This window comes from Solea senegalensis, linkage group LG15 (assembly GCF_019176455.1).
Source record: "Solea senegalensis isolate Sse05_10M linkage group LG15, IFAPA_SoseM_1, whole genome shotgun sequence".
Lineage (NCBI taxonomy): Eukaryota > Metazoa > Chordata > Actinopteri > Pleuronectiformes > Soleidae > Solea > Solea senegalensis.
In genome coordinates this window covers 19011672-19030496 of record NC_058035.1, presented here as the reverse complement: position 1 = coordinate 19030496, position 18825 = coordinate 19011672, and the positions used below count along the sequence as shown (strand labels likewise).

The 18825-nt window shown below is 39.3% G+C and overlaps 1 protein-coding gene across 1 annotated transcript in view; it reads right to left on the bottom strand.

The window, feature by feature from the left end:
* Positions 1–18825, bottom strand: part of LOC122781695 (1-phosphatidylinositol 4,5-bisphosphate phosphodiesterase beta-1) — a 35682-nt gene that overhangs the window by 9956 nt on the left and 6901 nt on the right. Inside the window, exons 6-21 of the mRNA XM_044045643.1 lie at positions 17960–18013; positions 17298–17373; positions 15529–15629; positions 14038–14201; positions 12395–12541; positions 11617–11774; positions 9830–9912; positions 9644–9728; positions 9375–9534; positions 5397–5452; positions 4430–4526; positions 3014–3098; positions 2556–2680; positions 1680–1834; positions 1254–1421; positions 1068–1167 (exon numbers count right to left, since the gene is read on the bottom strand). Coding sequence (XP_043901578.1) covers positions 1068–1167; positions 1254–1421; positions 1680–1834; positions 2556–2680; positions 3014–3098; positions 4430–4526; positions 5397–5452; positions 9375–9534; positions 9644–9728; positions 9830–9912; positions 11617–11774; positions 12395–12541; positions 14038–14201; positions 15529–15629; positions 17298–17373; positions 17960–18013 — 1814 coding nt within the window. The remainder of the gene's footprint in view (positions 1–1067; positions 1168–1253; positions 1422–1679; positions 1835–2555; positions 2681–3013; positions 3099–4429; positions 4527–5396; positions 5453–9374; positions 9535–9643; positions 9729–9829; positions 9913–11616; positions 11775–12394; positions 12542–14037; positions 14202–15528; positions 15630–17297; positions 17374–17959; positions 18014–18825) is intronic.

Here is an 18825-nt window from a genome sequence, read left to right as displayed (position 1 = left end):
TCACTTGCAAGAAGGGCAGGGAACTGATCCAGCTCATGACACCTCAGATCCAGCAGGTTAATGAGCCACAATCCCTCCGTTCAATATGAAACCAAATAATTAAAAAACAAATAAATATAGAATGACGCCTCATATTCGATGACTGTGAGAAATTTCATGTCCTTCTGTTTTCAAAAAGTGTAATTTTAAAGTAGTTTTCCTGCCATTATAACCTCAACTTTGTTGGAGCGCTGAGGCCACACCTGAGGCCACACCTGAGACACCTGAGGCCACACCCTTTGACGTAGAAAAAATCCTTTGTCAACTTTGAATCATTAACTTGTCTGGAACATATGGAACGAGTTTGACACAGCTAGCTCAAATGTGCTAGGACGAGTTTGTTCAAATGCATAGCCGTACAAGCTGTTTTTCCAAAATTGCTGACTTCTGGGTGGGCGGAGCTAATAGAAATACATTAGACATTTGTTTGCAATCATGAGAGCAACAAGTGTGCCAAGTTTTGTTAGAATCGGAACAAATATGTGCGACTTGGACACAAAAGAAAAAATCTCAAATTTAGCATTTAACGCAATTTTGGCCACAACTTCCCCCAAAAAATTCCTCAAGAAACTTTGGAGTAACAGTCTCACCAAATTTCGTCCCAATCTGACAACTTTAATCTGACCATGACCCGACTTCTGGGGGCGCTATGAACAGGTTTGTGCACCTATGCTACTATTTTTGCCACATTTTTCGCTGACCCAACCTCCATGCCAAATGTCAAGAGCTGTTGGCCCTGGCACATTTGGGCCCTAAAAAGATACAAACCCCAGGGGCCACACATAGAGACAAACAACCATTCACTCTCACATTCACACCTATGGTTAATTTAGAGTGACCAATTGACCTAATCCAGCTGGGAGACAGAAGAACAAAAATAAAGCAAACAAAGAAAACATGAGCATCAATGTTGACAAAATTGTTATTTTGAACATCGGTATCAACCTAGAATTCCAGCATTGGTGCTTCATTAACAGATAGTGACAGACAGAAAGATAGAGATAAAAAGATAAAATAAATGAAATGACCTGGTCTAATCGCCGTCACAGGAATAATCCTATGACCAATAAACTTTCCTCCTTCCTCAAAAGCAGCGATTCTCAGAGAAGCCAGAGTCGGAAGAATCACCTGTTGACAGGTGATGGGACATCATTAGTGTGAAACTGGACTCTGCTCTGCTCATGTTCCCTCGTATTCCTCTGTTACTGTGTCACCTTTTTGAAGACGATTGGCTCTTCGTCCCACACTGGGTTGATGGCGTTGTTGTTGTGAGAGGTCTTGGTCTTCAGCGCTTTCCTCCTGGTGTCCACAGGAAGTCCAAACATCTCCACCTCCACGTACACGCCCACCCGCCGCTCAGTCAGGAACTGGCCTGAAATCACCTGCGACATGCAGAGACCAATAAAACAGCCAGAAAATGAGAAAAAGACACATGTACTGCATTATAACAGTATATAAAGCAGTAGGTCATTTCCACAGTAACCATTTGGACATGTCTTTGCAGGAGAAAGCACAGGTTTTGGTTGAGTTCATGTAAATCAGTGAGACTGATCATTTACACCTGTGACCTGTCATAATGGCTGCTGTGTTCACACATACAAAGAGGGTACACAACAACGGGAAACTACAGCAGGTCGCACCTTCACGGAGAGCGTGTTTGCCACGATGCCGTCCACTGTGTTCTCAGTGAAGGGGTCAAAGTGCTTGTCTGGCCGTCTCATGAACTCTGGCTTCAGTCTGTAGCCGCTGCGACCGTTGTACTCAAACACGAAGAGATTCAGCTGCGTGGATAAATCTGGAACGGGAAGCTTATGTTACTCTCATTTATGAATGAGATAAAAGGCCGTTGAGCTGCAGTTTCCATGGTTTCTAAAGGTAAAGTGAAGTGACCTGGTGATGAACTGGCTTGGAGAAGCATAAAATTCAATACCAGCGAAAGGAAATTACACTAAGCAAGTAATTGGCATCAAGGTTCTGTGTCTTGAGCTCCTCCCACTAGTCCAAACTTTTTTAAACAAAGATTTCCGGGGGCTGTTACAGCTGAGTTTGAAACACAAGTCTCTGGTTTCAAAGTGTAACTCCTTACCAGATGAGCTAATGCGGATAACATGTCATTTTCTGTTTGACTCCATCACCAATATGCTTAATGGATAATAAAAGGTCATGAAACTAGTGAAACTAAAATAGTTTACTGCTTGTTTGCATTTATTGTCTATCTTTATTTAACCAGCGCCCTGCCGCGCTCTCTGAACGGCTCTGTGTTTAGTTTCATGTCTTGGGGCAGATTTGCTACAGGAGGTGACAAAGTCTGGTTCTCCATAATAATACAGGAAATATATGGTCTATATCGGGTCTATATATATATGGTCTACCGCTGATCTGAAAGCACAAGGCTGAACATAAAATATATACTTGCATTTTTGGGTTTAATGACACCAGCCGTATGTCTTCATCAACTGCTAATACTGACAAATTAAGTAGAGTAAAAAAAGGCTCCTGAATCCAGAATATTTTACCAATGGTTTGGTAGTTGAGAGCCACCAGTTGACATCCAGCATTCCAGAAGAGCTGAGGCATAAAGTTGGACGAGTCAACTCTTGTTCCTTTTGGGTAGATGCGACTCAGCTGGGATTTATTATATCTGGTTAACGTGAGGTCAAGGACAAAATTTTCAAATATTATAATTTTCATATTTTACAGTCAAACATACAGGGAGACAGTGTCCCATTGTACATGTACAAATCCAGTAACATATAAGTGTATGGAAAAAAAAAAAAGCTTGTTTATCCACTTATTACGTAAGTATTATGTAAGTATTATTACACTGATACACACTGGTATAATTAAACTTCTCAGAAAAAATTCAGATTTTTGACGGTTTATATAAAAAGCATGAAAAGAGGAATAAATAGGGAAAAGTACAGAAGCAGTTGCCAAGGTATGGAGTAACTGTGGCAACTGTTGCCAAGGATACTCCACAAACTCCACTGGTGACTTTGTGAGATGCTCCAAAGCTTTGGTCTCCACGAAAGACGACATGTGGTAACAGCGGGCTGCCTCTGTGCGCACACACACACACAGACACACACACACACACACACACACACAGTCTGAGTGACCAACTTCCTTCATCTTATTTGGTGAAGGATCAAATTTTGATTGGTGATAAAAAAACGTTTCACTCGTCATCTTGTAATTCTGTAAAGTACAGACACACTGCAGCTCATTGTCATTGTCAGATGAGACGTTACGTTATGTCGAGGCTTGCACAGAGGGAGATGAAACATGCGATGTGAATAAAGAATCAGCTCAGTGACAGAACTGCAACAGAACTAGTTTGTACAGAAAAAGAAGAGGAATGTGTCGCAGTGACCGGTGCCTACTTTAAACATGGCTCTGGTCCTGATCCAGAGTAAAAGAAATATTGGAAAAGATAAAGATACTAATTAAATGTCACCAGATGGGGCTCCAAAAGATGCAAAACTGTGAACATCATTATTCTGACAGTGATGGAACTGTGCATCCCATAAACCAGGAGTGTCAAACTCAAATGACCTGGAGGCCAATGAGCGTCTGGTCTGGTCAAGAGAAAAAAAAAAAAAGAAAGTGGGGAAAACAAACTGTTCAGTAGCAGGTGGACAATATGAGGCTGAAATTATAACACAATATTCCATCATGATATCACAATAAAGACATTATTATTATTAAAAACACATTTATCATGCAAAATAAACCTAATTATATCAAAAAACAGAGAAAAATCTAATAAAGGAGGTGTGTAATACATTTAATGATGCGATCACAACAACTAATGTCTTATTATTAGTAATAATATTGCTCTTTAGTATTATACTCTGTTTATATTCTCTCACCTCACTGCACTGGCAGCTGTGCCTAGGCCACACGCTGTGTTTAAAAGAAGAGGAGGTCGCAGACTTCATGTTTTCATTATAACATGACATTAAGTGGTGGGCCACATGTAATCAATTTGGGGGGCCAGATGTGGCCCTCAAGCCGTCAGTTTGACAACCAGAACCCCAACTTTTCTTCTTGAATCTATCCTTGTTCTTAATATAACAAATGAGCTGTGGGAGATTGTTTAAAGAGTGGGTCCCCATAAGACAGTGTGGGAAACATGTAAGATGTAAGATGACAGGATTTTTCTCGTACTAAATCAGAAATGTCAGTGTTACACCTGAGGATTGTGGGTAGTGTAGTAGTTCCCCCCCTGACGTGGTGAATAAAACACGTTTTACTGTACTCTCACTCTCTTTTAGCTTGTGGTGAGTCGACCATAGATGCAAACACTGTTATGGCAAGCTCATGTCAAAAATGACATCTATGAGAGTGTGTGTATATCAGTGGCATAGTTATAATGTGCTTTTCTTACTCTTCGACGCCTCAAAGGAGTTGAACTTGGTTGGTTGAACGTAGTTTACCAGAGTTGACATTTCCTCTGTAGCCACAGCCTCACGCTCTGCTGAGCCCTGAAACACATGATGACGGAGTGACATGTCATGGATGCTTCATGACATAAAATTGTGCTGTGGGTGGATATTAAAAAAATAAAATAAAATAAAACTGCAGTAACAGCATGTTCAAACAACACATGTTGTTTAAAAAAAAATAAATAAAAAATTGGAATATCAACACAGATGGCCTACACATGTTTTACACAAATACACTCAAACCTATCTATGATATTTATTTTTCCATCATTTCACAGGCTTCAGCTGTGATAACTCACAATATCATACTCTCATTTTGCATTTTCTTGTAAAATGACTTGCAAAGGAGTGACTTTTACAGGAAAGTCCTGTGAAGTGACTTCCATACGAAGGATTTTGCTACTCTTACAGTTTTAAATCCTGCTAAATCACAGTAATATACTGCATGACGTCACTATGATGTTAAAGTCAATTTACCATACAATAATACAATAACATACTGTGAAAGTACAGTCCAATATTTTACAGTCTCAGCCTCCAAAACATAAAACACACTCACACACACTGTATTTGTTTGTGAGGAAAAACTCCACCACAGCTTGTATGTGTTAAGCAGTGGTGTCTTGTAAAGACAAGAAAAACAAACAAACAAACAAACAAAACAATAACGGCACACGTAAATAATCAACAACAGCATCGCACTGCGGAGACGACAGCAAAAATAAAGCACACACACACGGAAGCGAGGGGTGTCAGAGGTAAACAACCTGAGAGGAAACAACAATAATGATGGCATGGAGGATAAACAACAAAACAACAAAAATGTGCAACACTGTAAATAAACATTACAAGATGGTCGACAGCGGTGAGAGTGACCCACCCTCGGCTGCGTGCGATGTCACCACTGACCTTTTTACCATCATCATCTTCATCATCATCATCTTCCTCACTCTCAGCCTCCATCTCTGTTAAAATTAAAGTTAAACAAGTCTTCATCGTCCTCGACTCTTCATCACGCAGCTCTGTACTTTCCACCAAATATCAAAGAACTCTACACACACACACACACACACACACACACATAGTGCTTACATTGTTACTGGCCACTAAATCTGCAGAAAGTTAGTCAATTTGAATGTAAAGTAATATATTATCAATAAATACCTTGGTATTGTTTCATTTGCATAATTTGTAAAGAATAACAGTCAGAGACATTTATGAAACGGAGACATTTTTGGATTAGCCACTACGTTACATCGTCTCCTTTGTTTGTCTGTGCTGTTATTGTTTTTTTTTTTGTCTCTCTTTAATTAGCATTTAAAAATATGCATACCTTTATATCCATATCCATAATATCTGCATTTGCCCCCCAAAAAGTCTGAATAACACACTAACTGATGCCCATGGTTTTGGAAACAAGCCACTGCTTTAACTTCTATGTGGGTGACTTTACAGCTCACACTGTGTGTGTGTGTGTGTGTGTGTGTGTGTGTGTAAGGCCAGGTATCTAGTCCCAGACCCATCACACATCAGGTGTGTCAATAAAGACGGCTGATTTCCCCCTGCACTGCTGTTTAATTGCTGTTCTGAGCCACCAACCTCTTCTGGGAATGTCCCCCTCATTATTACTGAGACCCAAGTCTCTGATGAGCAAAGTCAAGTGTGAGAAACATGTGTTGATCCAGCCAAGGCCGTGGCTGAATTTATCAATCCAGAAAACACCTGATAATCATCTTTTGCTTTTGTGAATTTCAACTAGAAACTCTGTCTCTCTTTGGTGAAAAGAAATGATGTCATCAAACTTGCTGTGTCAAGCAATACTATCAGACGTGACCTAGATTTTGCGTCTGGATCTTGAAGTCTTAACTCCGACCTGTTCGCAAGCGTCTCACTTTATCTGCGCAATGTTGCTGTTGCAACATTAAATTGCATTAAAATTGCCTGCACATAAAATAAATCACTTCCTGTGTGCGGCATGAGAGTGTCACCGGGTGACACGAGATGTGCTTGACTGAGAGGGGTCTAGCTGCAGACCTGCACTGTCAGGACCCTTCGTTGCAGACCTGCACTGTGAGGTCTCCTGCACTGTCAGGACCGGAAATTCATTCGAAGCCTTTCAAAATAAAGGCGACCATACCGGAAGCAAATATTCAAAATAAAAGCGAGCATACTTGACGCACGTATTTTTCGTTCCCCATGTGAAGTGTGAAGACGACGAGGTGGGTAACAGTCAAGTGACAACAACTTTGCGTCATACGAAGAAACAGAAACAGTCTTTATTCACTAGAACGTTATGTTGCACACTATATATTGTCCTGTAAAGTTATATTAATTTGAAAGAATCGGGTTTTGGACTTTTGGGTAGTTTTTAGCGTTGTTATCGTATGATAGTGCTCACTTAAATGTGCCATTTTCCTACTCGAAGACCAAGAAAACTGAGTTATATCATATCGCTTTTATATAATTTTGTTTTACTTATTACGACATTATTTGTCTCTTAGAGATGCATATTTCGATCTTAACTACCGGCACTACGCCCAAAGTTGAACGCTGCAGCGGAATGGGTGCAGGCGAATCAACACTTGTTTGCAGCCAGAGTGAAGATGCCTTAGATTTGAACATGAACAGCACCCAAACTGAGGAGGCTGCGCAGGAAATGTGAAAGCTGTTTGACACCATGGATCCGAATGAGGAAGAGAAAGAATTAATTCTTGAGCCTTTTAAATTTATTTTTTACCAGATTGAAGATATGTGGCTCTTCTGTGAAGAGATTATGGATAAACGAGGGTACTTGGCGTACTGTGAGTACAAAGAGTAGAAAGAAAAAAAAAACAAAAGTTAAAATTGTGGAAAAAGTTGTTGTTGTTGTTGTTAAAACACTAATAATTGAAATCATTAAAAAAAACTGCTTTGAAGATGTTGGTTATCTTGGTCATGTAACTAGGAATTCAGTAATTCACTTTGAAAACACAAAGCTAAGTTCATTTAAAATCATCAACCCTCACACCCTCCATGTGGTCCAACAGCACAAGGTAAGAACATAGCACAAACAATATTAAGCAATTATGAAATGAATTATGAGGTGTTATAATTGCAAACAAACATAAGATATGCCTATATAAAAAAAACAAGTAAATCAATATGTAAATAGGTCCAACAGTGCAGGGGGCTAAATTTTCAATGATAAATAATGGTATAGAAGAACAGTCAGCAATAGGTTGGAGTGTAGATGCATTATGCCATCACACATTAAGGTGTATTTACAGAGATGTATTGTTTCAATATGAATTTGTAGTGCAGACGAAACAGCTGTCCTTTTTATGACTTAAATTAAAACACTGGAGTAAAATAATGCATGTTTTGAGTAGGCTAATAATGTTTATAGGGGATGATAACAATAGCTGTACATGTAGTTTGCACTGATTATCTGTAGAATAACCCTAGAAGTGGTCATAACGTTTTGTATTTTCTTTTATATATAATATTTTGTTCGTTTTTTATCTTGACATTTTCCTGAGTTTTTTCACCTTATACAGTTGAACTGGAAAGATATACACGTTTTTTTTAAAAATCTCTTTCATTAAACACATGGATACACATAAACATAATTACATTGTAAACATAAAATAAAGATCCAAGAAACATTGGGAACGAAAAATACGTGCTTCCGGTATGGTCGCTTTTATTTTGAAAGGCTTCGAATCAACTTCCGGTCCTGACAGTGCAGGAGACCTCACAGTGCAGGTCTGCAACGAAGGGTCCTGACAGTGCAGGTCTGCAGCTAGACTGTCTTGGCTTGACTGAGAAACAGAGGGAGAGGAGGGAGAGGAGAGAGAGACGAGTGGGGCTGACAGACTTAATCAGCATCGTGTGAACTCATCTGATAATGGTTTGAATGTAACGGACATTTGTTTACATTTCAAAGTTACGCACAACAGTTCTACATTTTTGTAACTTTGTATACGTGCAATGCACTTTCTGCGGCTATACCTGAAACTACATCTATTTTTTCCATGACTTTCTTTTTTGGTCATTGCAAATTAAACCAAATCAAGAATAATAGCACCAATAATGATGAATAAATAAAACACTCTATATAGAGTTCTGTACAAAAGTCTCAGGCCATGATTAGATGTGTTGTTTTAGCAATGCTATAATTATGTCTCAACCGAACACATCCAAAAACATGTATGCATGTATTAAAATAATTTTGTGTACTTATTGTGTATTTATTACCGCGTTATCCTCATGGGAGGAGCTGTGCAAATCTCAACTGACATGGTGCGACAGGTGGTGTCGCACCAGTCCATCACAGGGACACATATGGAGACAAACAACCATTCACACCTACGGTCAATTTAAGGGGTCCAATTGACCTAATCCCCATATTGCATGTTTTTGGAAGCCGGAGAACCCGCAGAAAACCCACACACACACACGGAGAGAAACATGCAAACTTGCATGCAAACTGCACTTCGCTACATTTTAAAACACATCCGTTACTAAGTAAAAGGTTTTTAGAAAATTAAAAAGGACAGTAAACACAATTCATGTGAGATTTGTACTTTTTGCACGACACAAGAAAGAACCCCGACCTCGTTCAAAAAGCAACTAAGTAACTTTGACTCTTAAAATGTCATCCCAATACTGTGGTACTTTGACTGGAGTCGAATATTTCCACATCTGCGTTATAAACACATGTTGTATGAGTATTTAGTGCCTGCAATTAAAGACTGAATAATGTTTAGCGTTAATGTTTTCAGTCATACGAAGCTCTGCTCGCCTCAGAAGCGACTGAATTATTAATTGTGTGTCACAGCTGAGTACATTTCACATGGATTTCCAGGCTGACAGCAAAAAAAAAGTCCTTCTGTCTTTGCGTCTTACCTCCTGTGTTGTTGCTAGGAGACACTGGCTCGTTGCTCTGACTGGCAGCTTGGTCCGTCAGTCTCTTGGTGTCGTTGCTACTGGAGGGTTTCTTCTTGTTCTTGATGAGGATTTTGCCCATCAGCTCCTGAGGACTGGGCAGAGGGACGCTTGACTCCAGCTACACACACACACACACACACACACACACACACACACAGTTGACATGACACAACAGTTATAGAATCTACGTCTATTGTGTGTGTGTGTGTGTGTGTGTGTGATCTTACAGGGTATTTGTCCAGGGGGTCAATCAACAGCGCCTCTCCAAAAATAGATTGACAATACTCAGCCATTTTGGCCTGCTGCTTCAAGCTGCCAGATGATGCAACAGAGAGATACACAGCGCGTAAAACATCTGAAAACATTCAACGTTCAAGACCAATTTACACACGAGTAACGGCAGAGATTCTCACGAGTCCACGTGGTTTTCAAAGGAGAGTATGACGGGAAACGGTGACGTCTTGAAGGCACATTCTGCGATGGCTTCAATCACTTCCTGGAGACAAAATATCGACAAGACTAAGAAAACTAGCGGGCAAATACGAGCAAATCAAACTGTGACAGATAACATTTTTAGCTTTTTACTGACTTTTTCACTGACTATATTTAAATCTAAAGTTGCTGAGAGGTGGTTGTGTACTTGCTGTCCCGAGCACAGAAATCCTTGGCCCTAGACTTTAAAGTTATAAAGTGCACATGTGCAGCTGCCTCCTCTGCATCTCAAACTTTTATGTTTCAAGTCACATGAGACACAAAAGTGTAAGAGAGAGAGCTGGAGAGGACGAGGAGAGGAAGAGAGAAAGAGCAGAAGGAAGATGGAACGAAGCAACTAACCCCTTGATCACCTCATTAGCGTGTGGAGAACATAAGAACTCTAGATATCTTTAAATATAGAACTTCATAAATGTATTCGACCGCCACCCAAAGCCACAGCTGCCCTGGATTAACATCATTGGTATTTCTGTAAAGGTTAATACAGCAAGATGTAGAAGCTTTTTAACCAAAATTATATTTTTTAATGTCAGTCAGTCAGTCAGTCATCATCTAACCGCTTTATCCTCCACCAGAGGGTCGCGGGGGGTGCTGTGCCAATCTCAGCTACATCGGGCGATAGGCGGGGTACACCCTGGACAGTTCGCCAGTCCATCGCAGGGCCACACACACACAGATAGAGACAAACAACCATTCACTCTCACACTCACTCCTATGGTCAATTTAGAGTGTCCAATTTACCTAATCCCCACATTGCATGTTTTTGGACTGTGGGAGGAAGCCGGAGAACCCGGAGAGAACCCACGCACACACGGGGAGAACATGCAAACTCCATGCAGAAAGGCCCTTGTTCCAACCGGGGCTCGAACCCGGGTCTTCTCGTTGCAAGGCGAGAGTGCTAACCACTACACCACCGTGTGGCCCATATTTTTTTTATTTTTTTTTTTAATGCTAAAATATAATTTGAATTTTCAAATTTACTGTTTTACAAAAAAAATCTCCAGTTTTTTTCTTAAGAATTATTAAATAAGTTAATAATATCTCTTGAAAATGCCTGGTTTACCTATTCAAAATAATATTAGGTGTTATGGTCTGTAACGTTTCTGTAACTGACAGTACAGGATCTCAGACAGTTGTATTTTCACTCGAGTCAGATCATTTGGCACCTTTAAAGGGGGTTGTGACATAAAGTCATATATGATTGGAAATCAAAAGTCTAAAAATGTTTTAAATGATGGTTTGACAAAATGGGCTCCAACGGATACTTGAGTTTTTAAAGGGTAATTTTAATGTGGAAGATGCACTTTTCGCTGTGGAAATGTTATTTTTTTCGTCTTCTCATGTGTTGTTGAGTCAAAGTTACGATTCATTTTATCGCATTTTTAGTAGATTAGCAATAACTGTGCAGAAGTCACAAAAATAGAGCGTGACGTATTTCCAAATTTCACAAATAGAAAAATTTGTACTTTCTGCTCAGGTGAGTTTATATAGTTGAGGGTGTGCTTCTTATAGCCTAGACTGTACATTTAAACATAGTAATGGAAAAAAGCAGCTGAAATGCCCTGTGTTCTAAGCGTTAGTATTATGATTTCAGTAAATACAGCTATCATATATCACACTGTAGACTTGACACTACAATATAATCGAGATAATAAGAGATTTTGATGTTGTAATTACACAGTATATTCATCAGGTGAGCACTCCTTACCTTGAACGGGATTTCAGACGTCATGGTGAAGCCGTGTGTGATGACAGGCTCCTCCTCGGCCGTCCGCCCTTTCCACACGTCTAATTCGACACAGCGACATCCTGCCAGGAGAACCTGTCTGTACATCTCTACTGAGGAGCTGCCGGCCAGCTGACCCGCTGAAAGACCGTCAAAGCGGGAGAACTTACATGTAAACAACTTGTTTTTGTTTTTTGCTGAATGAAGTTTACGATTACTACGACGTAGTATTAGGGCCACATGTAAAAAAAAAATAAAACAGCATGAATTCTGAGATTAAACGTCACCAGTGAGAAAAGAAAATCTCAATAATGCAAACTCATATTAACAATTTAAGACACTCTGTATTACTTTTATGTGCCTTTTTATGTATTCTGAATTTGTCACATTTTATAATCCTGTTTTATCTTTCTAATTTAGTTTTTTGTTTTTGTTTTTGTCCCTTTTATTTCTCTGTTTATAAGCTTTGCACATTAGAATCTACTCTAAGCACTATGACACTTGGAAAAATAATCTGCCCCAACAAATAAATAATAAATAAAGATAGACTTTTGGATGATACTGCTGAGTGCGTATACTTCACCCATGCCTCATTCACAAAATTAAATCCGTATCAATTAGTTTTGGTTTTGTGTGTCGTGATGAAAGTAAAAATCTCGTTTCAACAGTTAAACTGATTAAATAATCAGCCGAGTCCGTCCCATACTCATCCAAGACAACCACTCACAGACTGGAAAGCCTTGAGGAGGTTATTTTTTACCTGTCAGGTATGTGTTGTGTGACGAGTTGATGAAGTAGTGAGACAGAGGGAAGCTCATGTCCTCAGACTGATCCAGTTTGTCTGGAGGAATGACTCCGTTCTCGTCACTGGACAGATAAGTGGAGAACGCCTGGGGAGAAATCACACCTACACACACACACACACACAAAAGAGTATAAAACACGTCTTTGTACGATTCATTAACACACAGGAAAAGTATGTAACGTAACTGATTACTTTACCATGGAATGACATTTTAAAGAAACCTGTAAACATCATTTTGCAGGATTTGCTGTAAAATTAATAATTAATCAATTATACTGTGGGAAAAACAAAGCAAACGTATTGCTCCGTTAAAATGACACGTGATCTGAAAAAGAGCCGATGCAACGAAGAATACGTTCATTCAGTCATTAGAATATCAAAATATTCACTTTTACATCACTGTAAATGACCAGCACTATGGTTTAGATAAGAAACCTTGAAAATATGAGGATCATTTTTTAAGAATTTTTAGATTTCTTCCATTTTCTCCGACAGGATCCAACATAAAAGTGAAGACTTACTTAATTTAGCAAGTGTGTGAGTGTGTGTGGGTGAGTTAGGATCCCATCCAAGATCTCTGGTGTTGTTGAATCTGACAAATGTCTTTTTTGTTGTTCTAAATCCAAGCCACATCCACTGTACGTCCTCTTTTTGGCTTAGGTTTCTGTGTGAAATGTGTAATATAATGTAAGTCTGTAAGTGATAGTGGGATGTCGCTCTTTTAGAGGCAGGTACATTATTAATTTGATCATTTTACTGGGAAAGATCTTTATTTTTTGAACAGAGCAGATGGAGAGTTTGAATATTCATCATTCTAGAATACGTCTACTTTATTTTTCTAAGATTATATTGCAAAAATAAGTAATTAACTTCTAAGACGACACGTTTGCATTACCGTGTTTACGTGGTAATTTGTGCTATCCCAAAAATTTCAACGGTTTCTAAAAGCTGAGAAGGTCAATGCCAACATGTGGTTATTACGGTAATTTCACTCGCGCCGAGGAATCAGCGTCTTTGTCGCCAGAGAGGAGAGAATTGGAAAAAACACTGTACATAGTTTCCATTTTTTGGCCTGTTTTTGGACTTTGGGACAAAGACTTAAACAAATGCTATTTTTAATATTTTTATACTTGTTCAAATTTTAAATTTAACATGTGAAATCTGGTGTGCATACCACTACAGTGTTTTTAACTTTTAAACATTTTAAAAAGACATTTTAAATTGTTCATGCACTATTTTAATATGCAGTAAATTGTAAATAATAAGCCAGATATTGAAAGTTAATAAATGGGCAAAAGCGATTACTCACAGGACATTTTCTGGGCTTTGGTGTTAAAGGGTTAAAAAAATAATGGGGAAAGTTTATTGAAGAAAAACAATCATTTCTAAATTCTTTTAAAGTTTATCCCTCTAAAATATATCACCAGTTGGGCAGATATTAAAGTTGCCTTTGTGATGAATCAGACTGAATTGTGTTTTTATTGTTTTGCTCATGGTTATTGTTTCTATTGCTGTTAATTCAATAATGATAAAGAAGAAAGAAAGAAAGAAAAGCTAAAAATGAACAGAGCCACAGATGTTCACACACGTCTTTGTACCTTGCTTCAGCTGTGCCTGGTCGTGCTGGTACCGCTCCATCAGAGCGCGTGTCTGTGCAGGACGGAGAGGCGGGTAGAGGATCTCATTCAGCCTCGGGTCTCTCTGCTTGTTGTTGATGAACTCTGTCATCTGATCGACTGACAAAGCCCCATCATCCCCTCCTCTATGGAGCAGAGCAGGGTCAGAGCTGAGGTCAGTTACAGGACGTCTGCAGATGTTTTAGTGCATGACATCTGATGTCATTGATGTTTGGTTTCCATAAACAGAAACGATGAAATGGTATTTGTTTGCTGTGTTCTTCAGATGAAAACAGGCTCTGTCAAGCAAAACTATCAGACCTGAGTGGGGGAGTGTTTGTGTGTATACAGCAGTAACACCTGGAAACAAGAGTGGATCTCATCAAACTGTTGAATGACCAGGATTTTTTTTTTTTTCATGTCTTGAAATGGAATGACTTCATGTGCAGTGCAGGAACACAAGATCTCAGGAAAACCTTTACCGAGAGATCGAGGTCAACCACTATGGGATGTTTTATGGCTGATGCCCATATGCTGAGTTTTAGAAATCAGGGCAGACAATGGCCAATAATTCATGCTGTTTTTTCAGCCTATATATTAAGTCCAATTTTCTATTTTCCTTATAATCTTCAATTTATGCCAATAAGTTCTACTAAATATTACAGAATGGACCTTTAATTTATCAATAGTGTGATTGCGCTTAACATAGTGGATTAATTTTTTTTCCTACATCTGGTAAAATATTACTATTGATACTAATACTGATACTAATGATAACAAATAACTTAGTGACTTATAAAGCAGTTGTTTTCAGTGTAACTGAATCATTAGAGTCAGTTAATTAAAATAAAATATTGGTTCAGTACTTCCTCCATGACCGGAGCACAGTCGGCCTGTGATGCCGGTCACGATCAGCAGTGCTGTCGATAAATACACCAGACTCCTGTGTCGAATATTGAGATTTTAGACATTTCCCTGGAGATGAACACATAAGTTTTTAGGATGGTGAAGTCTTTTTAACAGATCTGCAGTTCGGCATTGTTCAGGTTGATTCTTGCATCGGACTTTTGCTCATGTCTCTTCCTGTCACGGCTAACCCAGTACATATAAAAGGCTTTTTCCAAGGCTATGTAATAATAATAATATTCCATTTATGCCAATAAACCCTCCTAAATGTTACAGAACGGACCTTTAATTAATCAATAGCGTGACTATGCCTGTGCTTGGGACTTTGATGAACACTTCTGCATCATCAACAGCCTCCTCTTTAATCCTCCTCTCTGCACAAGTGGGACACGAGATGAATCATCTCACATTATTCCACCACATCAAAGGAAACGGCCCGCAGCAAATAACAACACGTGTAAAATAAAATGAAATAAACAAACCATTTTGTAGAGTCATCGGGGAGTTTAACAGAGAGTTAGTGTGACTGCAGGTGTAAAGCAGGTGAAGGCTTTTCTGAACACTCACTGCTGTTTAAAGATGCTGCAGAGTTCGGGACGAGGACACAGACTGTCCAGGAAAGTCCGGTAAACTTCAAGAGTGAAGTCCTCCAGTTTGATGCTGTCACCCTGTCAAACATACAGCACATGGACATTAACATAAAGACATTATTGAAGCAACCAGAATCCTCCTCCTACTATAAATAATACATCAACCACTTCTTCATATCTTCTGTATTGAAAGGAATCTTTCATTTCTTTGCCCCGTCATAAAATTTTAATTTAAGATTTTAGTGTTGATGCAGATAATTGAGCTCGTCTCCGCGCCTGTGTGCAGCGGGGATTGTTCTGGATGAAAAGAAAACCACCAGATAAAAGCCTCAGTGGAAAATAAAAAAAAGATGTTCATTAACAGTTTGTGTACTTAATAATATTGTTCGGAGCTTTGTATAGTTTAGTTTGTACCCTGAAAAAAAACAAAAACATCTGGTACTTCCTGTACAGAGCTGATGATGATGATGATGCAACCGCAGTGTCTTTTTTTTTTACGTCCATGTCAAATAAACAGACTTATGTGTATCTAATGATGCACCTTTATTATAACAGTGTTGTTGTGTAACATTGTTATTTTAGGGTATGTTTCCTATAGCTAAAGAAGTAAAGGGCAGATTTATTTAATGACGTGTTCTGGGGGAGGTTGGTTACGGCCCACTGATGAAATTGTCTCATCATGAATTGTTAACTGCACATTATGTAAGACATATATTGTCATTAAGTCATAAAACGACTAATTGGATAAATGGATAATTCTGTATTATCCATTACCCACAATAATTATGAATCATTTTCTCCTAGACAGGGAAGCAACTGAGCCTCTGTCATGATTAGCCGATAACGGTCTCTCTTTCATAAACGCCGTCCGTGAATATTTAACGTGTATGTTACAGTCTCACTGTTGTGTCCTTGTATCCTGTGATCATTCTCTGCTGCTGCTCGGAGCGGACACACTTATATAAATATTATAAAGACAGATATTATAAACATATATGCTGTGCATAACAACACCAGGTTATCAGTGCAGCTAGTGTTGCCATAACTTCCTCTGTGTGGCAACCTACGCTCTCTTTTAATGTTGCAAAACAGGACAGCGTATTGACATGCTGGGAAATTGAGCCACCTTGGTGGGGATTTCAGTCAGGGAAAAATAACGGTTTCACAGGTTTAAAGAGCGTCTTCTCCGCCTATTTTTTTTTTATTAACTTTTAATAAACATCGAACATCTCAGGTAAAAGAGAATGCCATCTTAAAGTGGAACTATGCATGAATTGGACCCGTTTAACAGCGTTGGAGTCATTGTGACGGTTAACTGGCTCGTTGTGAGACTGAGACTGTCCGTCGCGCTGAGGGTCGTCGACCCAGACTTCGCAAGACATTCTGAAGTCTCGCAAGAAACACAGATTGTTTCACAGCCATAGTGTCATTTTAGATGTTGAAAAAGAAACAGAGAAAAACGTTGTCGGAGGGAAGTGAGGAAGAGGAGACGACTCTCTGACTGAGCGAGCGGCCACACGTGAGTAAAAAGTGGACGCTTTTTTGGACGCCGACTGGCACATGGACTCCACGACATGCACATGGACCAGGAGAGAGGAATGGATGGACAATGTCATAAAATATGTACTCCGAAACTGTAGGGGGAGCTCTGTGGAGAAAACGGCAACAAAGCGACCAGACTTACAAAGTTCCGCTTTGATTTGCTGATGAATACCCATGCAGAGCACTATGATGTGAATTGTTTACCCGTCCGTAGGGCAGTCTGCAGCTCTCCAAGGCATTCTCGACTCTTTTTCTGTCTGATGAGATCAGCCGAACAATGCTGCAACACACAATGACATCACACCATCATCAGCTCATCAGTCACCAGCGTAAAACCTACATATTTACATCTGAAAACATCTTTCCAGTTAATTAACCCGGCTGTCGTTCCCCCTGTGGCTCCACCACACTTCTGTTATTACAATTCCAAACCCTCACTTCTGTCATTTTCCTCAATCCCAGTTTAAACGTGTGTTTCTCCTCTTGGCCTGACTTTGCTCCCTGCATCTTTAAAATCCTGTCTGTCCTTCCAAGATTCATTGACTGACCTTAATTCCACTCCTGCTTTGCCTCTAAAATACAGCTTTCCATCATCACTGTGTTATCCGTCTCATGCTCTGGCACTGGTTGATTACCAGGTCAGTGCTGAATTAAGCACCTTCATGAATCCTGTCCCTGTTTTCGCTTCCCCAAGTGCACATGGAATTGAATTTATTTTAGGAAGCGAGGGACAGGAAAGAGTAAAGTTTAAGTTTGTCTCTGCAGATTTCATTGGGCTAATTTCTCACATCCTCAGCCGTCTAATGTAACACGAGCCTCAAAGTTAACTCTGAAAACTAGACAGAGGGAAATGATCAGTGACTCACTTCTTGACAGGAATTCTCCCCTCTGCATTTGGCTGGAGAGTTAATCTGACATATCTGAAACAAAAAGAAGAAACATGAGGAAGGCTTTAATATAAAACTTACTAGTGGAAATATGTGAATAATTATGACTGTGGACATGAATTCTTCTTTTTAATCTTTGCTCTGACAGCTAGGAAACTCTTTTGTCAGGTAGAACCATGTTTAACAACACAAATGAATCTCTTTTCGAGACATGTGAAGTAATATTTCAAGAAATATGTAGACAACGCTCATTTTAACCCTTAGAACACAGAGCATTTTGGCTGCTTTTTTTCCATGACTATGTTTAAACGTACAGTATATACAGAGGCTATAAGAATGTGCAATATAGAGTGTCTTATATCCTATACTATATAAAAACACCTGAGCAGAAAGTACTCAAAATGCTTCAAATCGGACTGAATTTTATGAACAAAAACACCTGAAAAATTGTGTTTTTTTGGGACTTCTGCACAGTTATTGCTATTTTATATATTATACTAAAAATGCGGTATAAAATGAATCACAACTTGATTCAAACAAGAGGAAAAAAACTATGTGACCTATAAACACACACCCCCAGGATGTCCATATAAGGAGTTGTGTATTATTCCCACGGCAAATTAGCATGGGCGCACCTGTGGCACAGATCCGCGCCGCGTGAGCACTGAGGGTTAATCTCATGTTACATTATGATGAAGGTCACAGAGTGAATTGTTCCGCTCACAAATCTGAAAATGATCTGCAGAATTTGGACTGAGCCTCATTCAGAGAGCAGATTTCAACACTCTTTTACCTCTCAGCAGTGCTCTGTACGATCTCTGGGATTATTATGACCAGACACCTTT